This window comes from Pundamilia nyererei, unplaced genomic scaffold, assembly GCF_000239375.1.
Source record: "Pundamilia nyererei isolate P.nyererei 1_Seehausen unplaced genomic scaffold, PunNye1.0 scaffold00098, whole genome shotgun sequence".
Taxonomy (NCBI): Eukaryota; Metazoa; Chordata; class Actinopteri; order Cichliformes; family Cichlidae; genus Pundamilia; species Pundamilia nyererei.
In genome coordinates this window covers 265,311-277,751 of record NW_005187499.1, presented here as the reverse complement: position 1 = coordinate 277,751, position 12,441 = coordinate 265,311, and the positions used below count along the sequence as shown (strand labels likewise).

At 38.9% G+C, this 12,441-nt stretch overlaps 1 protein-coding gene across 1 annotated transcript in view; it reads left to right on the top strand.

Annotated features, from left to right (window-relative positions):
* The window catches only part of LOC102208917 (sodium channel protein type 4 subunit alpha B-like), a 42,173-nt gene that overhangs the window by 4,927 nt on the left and 24,805 nt on the right, over nucleotides 1–12,441 (top strand). The window contains exons 2-8 of the mRNA XM_013912710.1: nucleotides 3,317–3,614; nucleotides 5,119–5,237; nucleotides 6,286–6,375; nucleotides 8,546–8,674; nucleotides 9,264–9,355; nucleotides 9,487–9,729; nucleotides 9,848–9,911. Coding sequence (XP_013768164.1) covers nucleotides 3,357–3,614; nucleotides 5,119–5,237; nucleotides 6,286–6,375; nucleotides 8,546–8,674; nucleotides 9,264–9,355; nucleotides 9,487–9,729; nucleotides 9,848–9,911 — 995 coding nt within the window. The 5' untranslated portion in view covers nucleotides 3,317–3,356. The remainder of the gene's footprint in view (nucleotides 1–3,316; nucleotides 3,615–5,118; nucleotides 5,238–6,285; nucleotides 6,376–8,545; nucleotides 8,675–9,263; nucleotides 9,356–9,486; nucleotides 9,730–9,847; nucleotides 9,912–12,441) is intronic.

Genomic DNA, 12,441 nt, shown 5'->3' with positions numbered 1-12,441 from the left:
TCCTTTTTGCTAAAGCATATAGTTAGGGCTGGACCAGGTGACCCTGAATCCTCCCTTAGTTATGCTGCAATAGACATAGGCTGCCGGGGGATTCCCATGATGCATTGAGTTTTTCCTTTCCAGTCACCTTTCTCACTCACTATGTATTAACAGACCTCTCTGCATTAAATCATATCTGTTATTAACCTCTGTCTCTCTTCCACAGCATGTCTTTTATCCTGTCTTCCTTCTCTCACCCCAACCGGTCGCAGCAGATGGCCGCCCCTCCCTGAGCCTGGTTCTGCCGGAGGTTTCTTCCTGTTAAAAGGGAGTTTTTCCTTCCCACTGTTGCCAAAGTGCTTGCTCATAGGGGGTCATATGATTGTTGGGTTTTTTTCTCTGTATCTATGAAGCGCCTTGAGGCGACTTATGTTGTGATTTGGCGCTATATAAATAAAATTGAATTGAATTGAATTGAATTGAATATTTCATTGTGGTTTTTGGGTTTTTTCTTCTTCTTTAGACCCCAAAGCAGGGCTGCTAGCCTAAACAAAACTAGGAGTAACTGAGTGTGTATTGTAGTTCGACCAGTAGTACAATACTGGTAATTAAATGATCTAATGGGGAATGGGATGTAGTGGTTGTTCAAGCATTATCGGTTAAGTTGTGCAGTCGAATTGCAGTGAAAGACGAACAGGATGCCACACAAAAACAAATGATAAATTGTCTAGGAAAGCTGGACACAGGCACCATGACATGATTTGTTTTGAAGCCTCAGTTTGAGTATTTTAGTGTTCTCGAAGATGTTTTTAAGTAACACTTTGCTGTGTTAACCATGTGTTAGCAGGTTGCTTAGCAGCTGTATTAGTCAAGGAACAGCCTCCATGACTGGAAGCCAAGTCAGAAGTGTTGAAAACCTCCCATGGTAATGTTTTTGGTCCCTTTCCCTTTCATGACAACCTTACAGTGATAGAACTTTTTAATGACTTGCCTTTTTAAACTTCATTTAGCTTAATTTAGTAGTCCGGCAGTTTTGACAGAGAAGTGAGTGCACATGCAGGTTTTGCTAATAGCTCTTTGCTAGGATTGACATCTGCTAACTAGAATAATCAGTAGTTGTAGTTTTATCCAACAAAATATGCAGCCTGTTGTGTGGTTAATTGTACTAACAGTCCATCCAGAGGCCTGTGCTAAAGTTGTGGTGAGTGAAATTCTAGTATTTTATTATCTAGTTATATAGTTCTAATTTAAAGATATCTGCCTGATCTGTGCAGTGGGCCCATACACTTGATGGATTCATCCTCGCTACCCAGGCTTAGCTAATAACTTACAGCTACACACTTTTGTCCAGATATGCTCACTTCTAGCTCCAGCTAACATGGCGCACAGATAAATGCTAATCTTGACTCTTCAAAATGGGAAAACAGGGCTTAAAAAATTAATATGTAACTTCATGTTGCCTGTGTCCATCTTTTACATATAGCTATGTTATAAGTGCATTGCACAGACAATTGGTAATTAGTTCAAAAATATAGGACAGAGTTTTTGGACTGGCTGTTAAACTTAATCATACAGCAAATGTGCCTCAGACTGGATTCAGATTTTGAATGCTAGCACAGAGAGTCAAACATGTTCAAATTCAGTCAGTAACAGATTTCTGGGCATTATGGGAGAGAGCACACCAAGCTGTAGAAGAGATCTGACACTTAAGCCACTCAGTGCTTTAATATCTATCCGCAAAGTCTAGTTTTTTAGTAAAAATTTTGCTTTCTTCTGCCAAAATTGTACAACAATGCTGTTAGCCTTTTTTAGAGTTAAAAATAGGCAATGTTTTGTTTTTTAAGTTATAGCTGTATATGTCTTTCTAGATACAAATAAAATTGGTTTTGTAATTTAAAAAAAACTTTAATTATTTCTATATTCAATTCAATTTTATTTATATATCACCATATATATCGCAAAATCACAACAACAGTCACCTCAAGGCGCTTTATATTGTACAGTAGATCCTACAATAATAGATTCAGAGAAAAACCCCACAATCAAATGAACCCCTATGAGCAAGCACTTTGGTGACAGTGGGAAGGAAAAACTCCCTTTTAACAGGAAGAAACCTCCGGCAGTACCAGGCTGAGGGACCGGTTGGGGTGAGAGGAGGAAGACAGGATAAAGACATGCTGTGGAAGACAGCTGGAGATTAATAACAAACATGGTTCAACGCAGAGATGTTTATTTACACATAGTGAGTGAAAAGGGTGACTGAAAAGGAAAAACTCAATGCATCATGGGAGTCCCCCAGCAGCTTATGCCCAATACAGCATAACTAAGGGAGGATTCAGGGACACCTGGTCCAGCCCTAACTATATGCTTTAGCAAAAAGGAAAGTTTTAAGCGTAATCTTAAAAGTAGAGATAGTGTCTGTCTCCCGAATCCAAACTGGAAGCTGGTTCCACAGAAGAGGGGCCTGAAAACTGAAGGCTCTGCCTCCCATTCTACTTTTAAATACTCTAGGAACAATAAGTAGGCCTGCAGAGCGAGAGCAAAGTGCTCAAATGGGGTGATACGGTACTACAAGGTCATTAAGATAAGATGGGGCCTGATTATTTAAGACCTTGTATGTGAGGAGCAGGATTTTGAATTCTGGATTTAACAGGAAGCCAAAACAGTAGATATGTTCTGTCTTTCTAGTCCCTGTCAGTACCCTTACTGCAGCATTTTGGATTAGCTGAAGGCTTTTCAGGGAGTTTTTAGGACGTCCTGATAATAATTAGTTACAGTAGTCCAGCCTAGAAGTCTAGAATGCATGAACTAGTTTTTCAAACAGTAGTGTGAGCAGAGTGTTCTTTGGATGAAGCACGTGAAGATTATACTGTGAAAACAGAAGTTATCTAAAAGTTTTTAATTAAATTGCCATGCAGATAAACTACTCAAAAACACCCGTGTGTTGGAACAGGAAGAGGAAGTGATACTTTACCGCAGAGAGAGCGAACACCAAGTGACAGCGCCACCCGAAGGACAGCACAGTTCTACAAGAAAGATAGATGGATAGATGCAGAATTTTGAATAGTATTATAATCTAATCAGTATAATATAATAATCAGGTGACAGAGAAACAGTGTTCTCTGACACCAATTCAGTTCATTTACTGTTTACATTTACATTTAGTGTTTGAGTATGAGTTCCAATCCAGCTTTCAGACATTTTTAAATTTGTTTTACCAAACTACTGGCACAGATAGCTACAGGCAGATGATCTGATTCATGCAGTATATAATGTATTTATCCTCACCTTCTTCAATCTGTTTTTCTGTGTTCAATCTATACTTCCCTCCCTGTAGCTGTAAGTAAATTCTAGTACAGGAGAATCAGGATGAAAAGATGGCAACCATGCTGTTACCAACGGGTCCTGATGGCTTGCGGCGGTTCACTCGCGAATCCTTGGCTGCCTTGGAGCAGCGGATTGCGGAGGAGCAGGCCAAGAATGCCAAGGGGTCTCAGAAGAAGACAGAGCCACCGAAACCCAGGGTCGACCTGGAGGCAGGGAAGCAACTGCCACGCATCTTCGGTGAAATCCCTCAAGAACTTATTGGGGTGCCGCTGGAAGACATCGATCCATTTTACTACAAGAACCAGAGGGTAAGAGTTTGGGTTTGCTTGTCCCCTTGTGGAAGAAAGGGTTACTGTGAATCAGCACAAGTTTGTTCTGAGTGATGACCATTGTGCTCGGATGAATAGGATACTACTCCCAATAGGAGTTGTTTGGGTTTTTTTGTAGTTATATGATTTTTATGACTTGACAGCTTGATCTCAACTCAGATTACGTAAAAACTTGTGGAAGTTTTAAGACTACAGTGTTAGCTCTCTTCACTGCCATCATCAAAACACCAAATAAGGAAATGTCTTTTGGATGAATGGTTTTCCATATCTCTACTAGAGTTCCAGAAAGAGAATCATTGCAAAGGTGCCCTTATTTGAGTGGTTTGTATGCCCAAACTAATGTATGATGATGATAGCAGTTCTTTTAAATTCTTTTGTATTAACAAAGCTAACTGTCTTTTGCTTAAAGAAACATGTCACAGATATATTGGTTCCAGCAATCACAGACATTATGGGCAGAAACTTATTCATGTTTGCAATGAAATGATCAGTATTGATAAATCTGCCAAAGATTATGTACCATTTAAATTAAAATGAGCACATCAACACTTTTACAGTGGGAGTAGTGGGAGACAAAATTCAGCCTGTTTTAACAGACTGAATCCATATCATTTTTACTGGTTAAAGAAATACTTGACAGAAAATGACCATTTTCTGGGGTTTCCTTCATAGAGGCAATTTCTTGGCAACCGTTAAAGAGATTGTAACCATGTCGAATCCCTGGCAATGTTAAAGTTATTTAACCACGTTTATTAATAATCGGCTTGAAAATGAAAGTGTTTGTGGTTACTAATGCAGAATTTTGCTGCTATATTTTCTGCCATGTTCGCTGATGAATGTTCATCTGAATTTGAACACGATATGATAGCGAGCCTCCAAATAAACTGGCATTTTCACAGAACTTAGCAAGTGGCTATTTGGAGCAGCGAGCTGAGACGTGGCCTCTGTGACTGCTTCGCTTTAGATCTCTTGCGGATGCAGAAATAGGATTAGCAAGTTTTGATTTGCTGCTGCCCGTTAATGGGCCGTTTATGGAGAGATGAAAAAAAAAAGGATGTGGCAGTCATTCTCAGGGTCTCTTTGTTTTGGCATGTGGCGCACTGCTGGATGGGAGGATTATCCAAAGACGGAAAAATATTTAAATAAATGCCACATCTGTTGGGGAAAGGGTCAGCTCCCATTGGAGTTGTCTCCATTATCTCAGCCGGCCTCACTAACAGTGTGGACGGGCACTCACTGCTCGCTCACTTCTTGGAGCCATAAGTGCTCACGGTGAATATTAACACAGATGGTAGCTATATTGTTATCCCTGCTTGGTAAAGACAGCAGCTGAACTGCTGCTCAGAGCTGCTACTGCTGCGATTCACTTTTGTGCACAAAGTGAAAATCATTTTAAGAAATGCTTTTTTTGGTGTGATGTCTTTTCAAAAATGTGATTTCTGTCAATAATGTTATATTTTTCTTTTTTTCTCCCCCCTTGCAGACCTTTATAGTACTTAACAAAGGGAAGGCCATCTTCAGATTCAGCGCCACATCTGCACTTTACATATTTACTCCATTTCACCTCATCAGAGCGATTGCCATAAAGATTTTAGTTCATTCATATCCTTTTTGGGTTCTCTGCATGTGCCTCTTCCTGCTTTTATTTATCTGTTGAAGGCTCATGTGTTCCTCTTCCCCTGCTACACTTGAAAAGGGACTTTTTAAACCACTAAAAAAAGGGTGTTCTCTTTAAACTAAAAACATGAATGTCATTTTCCTGACATGTGATAACATGGGGATTAGACTGTGACTCAGATGTCCTGCCGTGAACAAACTAGTTTGAACCATTCCTACTGTAATTTATATATTTTTACAATGAAAAGTCCAGATTTCACTTCCTGCTGACAGATAAGCCAATTTGTGATATTTACTGATTTCCCCCCTGTAGGTTTCTATTGGATTTTTCCAGTCCTATTTTTGAAGCATCTTTGTGATGGTTCTCTCTGGCATCGCACACTAAATCCCCTCATATCCCTCTTTTAATCTCTGAAATGAAATAAGAGCAAGGAGATTTCACATCATGTGATGGCTGACTATTAGTTGTCAGACAGATGATTTGTAATTTTCCCAAATTTTCCTCCAACTCTCCCCTGTTATAGATTTCACTTCTGTTACTGATTCTCTGAAACATGCAGATTACCGCAGTCGGTTCTGAAGTGCAGGCTAAAAGCCCTCAATACCCAAACTATGGGTTTATTTTATAATGTAATATGATCAATCAGATAATTTAAATTATAGTGAAAAACTTTAATGTTCATTTCAGTGAATTTCTTATCATTTTATGCTAAAGCACTTTAATCTTTGCAATCATTTGTAAAGATTCAGTAGATCCTTTAGGATTTCAGTCCATGTCTCCATATGGGAGATTATGTTTTTCTACCGAGTTGATATTAAATAGAATTTGTTTACATTGTTTTTTATAATCTGCATTTACTGTAGTCTGTAGGTACAAACAGTGACCGTTCATCCTCGTGTATATACTCCACAGGATTACAATAAACCTTTGTTGTTTTATTTGAATACATCGTCTGCTTATCAGAAAAACTTATTTGATTGGGTAACTGTAAATCGTCACCTTACAGTACGCATTCCTTAACTCTCTTTTCACATTGTTTAGCTTGTTCATAATGTTCACTATCCTGACCAACTGTTTCTTCATGGCCATGTCTGATCCACCAACATGGACCAAGTACCTGGAGTAAGTTAATGCAGCTTGAAGTTGTTTTCTTGATTCAAAATTGTCTGCATATGTTCTAATGTGTAGTTTGCTGGGGTTTGTTGCTTTGTCAGTGGCAACTGGCAGAATCAATTGACATATGTAAGTATATGATGCATGTGATATATTTGTCATGCTTGAAAACACCACATTTGCATGTTAAGTTGAACCAAGAGAAGAATCTTGCAATATAATGTGTTGTGCATGCTGTAAAGAGGTGGCGAAGCATGCAACAGATTGTCCACATTCACAGAGACTTTTTTTTTTACTTTTTGCAACATCAGGAATTCATTTTTAGTTAATGTGGGAAGAAAAGCAGTTTTGTTTTTTGCAATAGTTTTTCCATTTGTCTTAATCAGTCTCCCGCATTGTTGGTCTTACATACACTGACTGATCACTTCATTAGGTATACCTGTTTAATTGGAGATTATGTATCGGAATTTCAGGAGCGGGACCACGTCTCCAAACACTCTCCTTCCGGTTGTCAACTATATAGGTTCCTCCAGTTCTGCAAGCTGTTCATTCTTGTTTACGTGCCCCACCCTCCCTCCCTCCTTGTTTTCAATTCTTTAACTTCTTCACTTGTATTTAGTACATGGGGATCTGCCTTCGAGGCTTTCCCCAAACCGCAGCTCAATTCATGTCCAAGCGTTCACCTTTACCTACTAAAACGCTGTCAAACCTAAAATGAGGACGTGGGTCCAGCTAGTGAACTGCTCTTTAATATAAATGTCTAATCAGCCAATCACATGACAGCAACCCAGAGCATTCTGCTATGCAGACATGTTCAGTTTGCCCTGTTGAATTTCGGACCGAGTATCAGAATAGGTGAATTAAAAGACTTTGAATGTGGCGTGATTGTTGTTGTCAGATGGGCTGGTCTGAGTATTTCAGAAGCTACCGGGATTTTCACTAAATTTTTCTGCGCAACCATTGCCGGGGTTTACAGACAACAGTTTGAGAAAGAAAGTATCCAGTGAATGACAGTTCACAATGTTTGAAAATGCCTTGTTAATGCCAGGTAAGAGGAAAACTTCTAATAACTCAAATAACCACTTGTTACAACTAGAAGAAGGCAGAAGAGCATGTCTGAACACCCAACATTACCATCCTTGAAGCCTACAGCAGCAGAAGACCACAGGGGCGACACCTTCTCACCTAAGACAATTAAACTTAATTCACAAAATTGCAAAAAGGAAGATTGGAAAAATGTTGCTCCATGTGACAGTGACCGTATATCCCGCCTCTCGCCATCCATAAGTGGAATGGATGGATGGAAAAATGTCACCTGGTCTGATGAGTCTCCATTTAATTTGGATGGTAGGGTCAGAATCTGGTGTAAAAAAACATGAAAGCATGGATTCATCTTGCCTGCTTTCAGTTTTTAGACACTGTACCCATCTTCTGATGGCTCTTCCTAGCAACATGTCACAAAGTTCAGATCATCTCAAACTGAAATCTTGAACATGGAAGTGAGTTCACTGTGTGCAAATGGGCTCCACAATTACCAGACCTCAGTCCAATAGAGCAAATTATGGATGTGATAGAACGGGATCTCTGACGAATGTTTCCAGCAGCTGGTTGAATTTGAGGAATCATGAGGAATTAAGGCAGCTCTGAAGTTAAAGGGTATCTTGTAAAGTGGTCAGTGAGTGTATATATGCTCTATAAAGACCATGTAGTTACACAAACTGATCACCAAACAGGATAATCAATTGTACAATTGCACCATCAGCAGATAAACTGCCCGTGCCACTTATACAGTAAAACAGCACGAAACTCTGAAAAACCACAAACTGAGAAAATGAGTTGTGTGACGCTGTCATCACACTACATGTAGTTTCTTTTTTTTTATATCTGTCAGTCTATATATGTTTTAAGATTTGGACTTTATCATGATTTTAGTTATAGTTAGATTTCAAATCTTGGTAGATTTTTTAAAAATGGTGACAAATATTAAACAAGTAGTATTTTTTTTCTTTTTCAAGCTCTTTCAGCAGGCTGCGTCATATCTCAAACACAACTCTTCATTGTTATCTTACTATAAATAGTTTTAGTGTTGAGATGTATTTAAAGCCCCAGTTTGTTTCAGTGTAACGTTGTCCTTAGTGCTAATGCTACATTGTGTTTTCCTACCATGGATCTTTTCCAGGTATACCTTCACTGGTATTTACACATTCGAGTCAGCAATAAAGATATTAGCGAGAGGTTTCTGTACAGTGCCATTCACATTTTTGAGAGATCCGTGGAACTGGCTGGACTTCACGGTGATTATGATGGCGTGAGTACAGATATCATTTCACCATTGCACACATCATCACTGTCTTCTGATTCTCTGAATCTGTGTTTGTATTCTCTTGTGAGGAACAGTTTTTAAGAAAAATGTAATGCAATCATCTGATAAAAACAAAAATCCCCTCCCTCACTTAGTGAAGCAATAATTCTCCGTGGTGATTTGAAACACAACATTTGCTTTGTTACAAAAAAACAAACACTTCTACTGGATCTCATCCTTGAAGCTGCACATGACACGCATATGAATGGATGTGAGCCCTTGCAGCATTGTTTTTGAGAGCAAAGGGCAAAAACAGGAGACTTTAAACAAAAATGTTTTGTTGTAGCCTGTACTCACTGTGCATCCCCAGCACCTAACTCCATGCAGACTAAGTTAGTGACTAGCTATTGAACTTAGTGGAACGTTAAGCAGCTCAACACAAAATAGTTTGAGGTTGGTGGAGACCAAAATATGAGCTAAAAGACGACAAAATGTCAGATTAACATTGACCAGCTGAAAAGCTGTAATATAAACTTGTAACACTACATTCCAGACAAAGATGTGATTTCTCTTCACTTGTTGTATGAATTTCCAGATATTTGACTGAATTTGTAGACCTTGGAAATGTCTCTGCCTTGAGAACCTTCCGAGTACTGCGAGCACTGAAAACCATCTCAGTTATCCCAGGTAAGAGAACAATCAGGTTTCTTTGATTCCTTTTAGTTCTCTCTAAAATGTCTAAATGTTATTCACAAAGGTTTCTGTAATGGTGTCATACAACCAATACATATTGTTTCCTCCCCACACACACACACAAGGTCTAAAGACCATCGTTGGTGCCCTGATCCAGTCTGTGAAGAAGCTGGCAGACGTGATGATCTTGACCGTGTTCTGTCTCAGCGTGTTTGCCCTCATCGGCCTGCAGCTTTTTATGGGGTTACTGCGACAAAAGTGCGTCCGCAGTCTCTCGCACTGCGTCAACTCCTCGTTTAGCCCCAACACATCCTTCATCTGCAACAACAGAACCTGGAGCTCCACGGAGGACTTCCTCAGCAGTGAAGGTCAGCCAAAAATAGAAGAGCCTGCTATTGATCATCAGATGTACAGTGCTCTTAACAATGTAATATTTAATACTTTACATATTACAACTTTTTGTATGTTTAACTGGCTTTTCCTCAGATAATTTTTACAAAGTTGAAGGAGCAAAGGATGCCTTAATATGTGGATATGGAAGTGATGCGGGGTAAGTAAACATTCACTTTTCTTACTGCTTCTTAATCTGTTCACCTGTTTGGCTCTTATGTAATATCATATATATATATATGTGTGTAGTTACATGTAGCTCAAGGCTCACAAGAAAAGGAGGATTCAATGATAGATGATGTCCTGTCATTTAGGATTCTCAGTCTGTGACTTAGGTATAATATATAGGTAACTGATCCCATTGGAGGGAGAGGTTTCGCCTGAGAGAAGCTGAGCACAAGACAACAGGTGGCGTGGATAATCACCACGGCTCCACTGGAGCTCTTCACAGAGAGACATGGCATTGCCAGCTGGAGAGCGGGAGGTCTTTGGAGATTTCATCATCTCAAAAGCTCTGTGCTGTGATTAGGGTAACTGGAGCAGACTAGAACACTTTGGGATTGATATTTTGTTATCATATTTTTATTTCAACTGTACTGAAGCTTTTAACTAGTGCTTCTGACGAACCTGCTTGCTGAGCTAAAATAAGTCAAAACAATGCTAAATATAAGGTCCTAATAGTTTTAGCTGTCCCTCTCTTAGATGTAAGTAAATATAGATGTAAATGCATAGGTGAAATGGGTGATGGACTTTGTTCCCAGTCAAAGGCACAGTCTGAAACCATCCAAATATTGCTACTCAGCCTACGCACTGAATAATCCTGTAAATCCAAATGCTTTTGAAACAAGCACAACAGGATGACTCTGCCCAATGCCAGGCCCAGTTCAGGGGTTATAGTGAACTAAATACCCATCTGTGTGAATCTGAAATCCTGTAGCTCCAACAAATGGCTTCCATTAGGTGCTCTTGTTAATAATACAAGATAATGGATGATAGCAAATAAAACATGGTGATGATGTTAAAGCCTCTGCAGGGAAGTTTGATGCAGATGTTTTCAATTTATTTGCACGTTAAACAAAGGTGGTTCTATATGAAACCTTATAGGTTTATGTCATGCATTTACTTCATGTACCATTAGCTTGTCATGTTTTTGGAGAAGCAGGGATAAGCACCTAGAGACAGCAGGAGATGATGTAGCATATTTGCAATGTTTCTCTTTTATGGTGAAGAAATTGTTGAATATGATTCTGTAATTAAACATACCAGAAGCTTTATGTTACGGTAGAAGGCACGCCAGATTCCTTTTATATCAAGAGGAATCACAGTAATACAATGAAGGGAAAAAACTTGAACTTGATTTGTCTGTTTAAATGTCTCTGGTCAACCTCGGATGTTGTTGTGGGTTATACTGTAGTTTCATATGTTGTATTCTTTTAAGCAGCTTTAGCCACGTGCATCTCACTGTAGTAACTGAGAGTGATGTTACACAATGTAGTGGTCTTTGCCCTCATGCTATTTCCCTATTTAAATCATGTCTTATATGCTTTTCTCTCCTGACCCTTTAGGTTTTAGATTCAGAGCATTCTCATTTCCAACATACCGACGATTTGTCCCGGCCCGAGGCGTCTAATAGTATCGCGAAAGGTACCCTTCCGCCTCCTTATGAGACGCTCTGGATTCTCAATTGAATCCAACAGAATGCTGCTAGTGGTGGTAACACACGCTTTGAGCAGGGGCTCCAGCGGTCCATTCCAGCCTTAACCCTAACCGTAACCCTATCAGATCGTGTTTTCCAAAGTGATTAATGATCGGAAGATTATAGCCAAGTTTTAGTTACTTCGATTCTAAAATTAAAAAAAAGATTTGTCCACAGTTTATCTAAATGGTCTTTTGTGACCCTCAGCTAGTCACATACTCGAAGCAATCTTCTGGTTGTCACTGGTGGTCACTTCACTTCTACAGCATAGTACTGTTGGATTATGTAAGCTCAGTGATTGTCCGGCCGGAGACAATCACTGTGTCAAAAAATAGCTGTTTTTGACATTTGCGTGGACAGAAGTTTTTTTCCTCAAAGAACCAGAAATTTTGTTACAATGGCTGTTATCAATTTTTTGTTGATACCAGTTCAAATTGTTCAAACACTGTCATTAAGAATAAAGTAAATCAACCTTTTATTCTTGAAAAAAGGGCGCACCAAAAATAGCTCCTCTTGCTTCAAAGCTAACCCTTTGCACAATGTTTGTTACAGCTAGCAGGCTAGTGAACTAAAAAACAAAAAATATACAGTATATTTTAATAAAAGCAGAGAATATTTAGAGTTAAAATGTTTGAGGAATTTGACGTTTTCTATAAATGATCAGCTAATGTTTGAATAAGGACCTAATGTTTAGCCGACATTAATAACTAGCATTTTAGCATATATTTAATTCATGCAGATATTTTGTTAGAATAATCAAGAAGAAGAAGAAAAAACCCCAAAAAAACCTTGATTCTTTTGCTTTGATGTAGTTACTTATCTAAGGTGGAAATTTTTTTTCTTCTTCTTCTTCTTGGTTTGTTTGTTTGTTTTGTTTTTGCTTTGTTTTATTATTTGCTTCGAGCCCTGTGTACAGGAGCTGCATGCAGAAAGGTGTAATAAGCAAATGCTTCAGCCAATACCTTTTGATTAGCCTTGTCTCATGCTTTCTTGC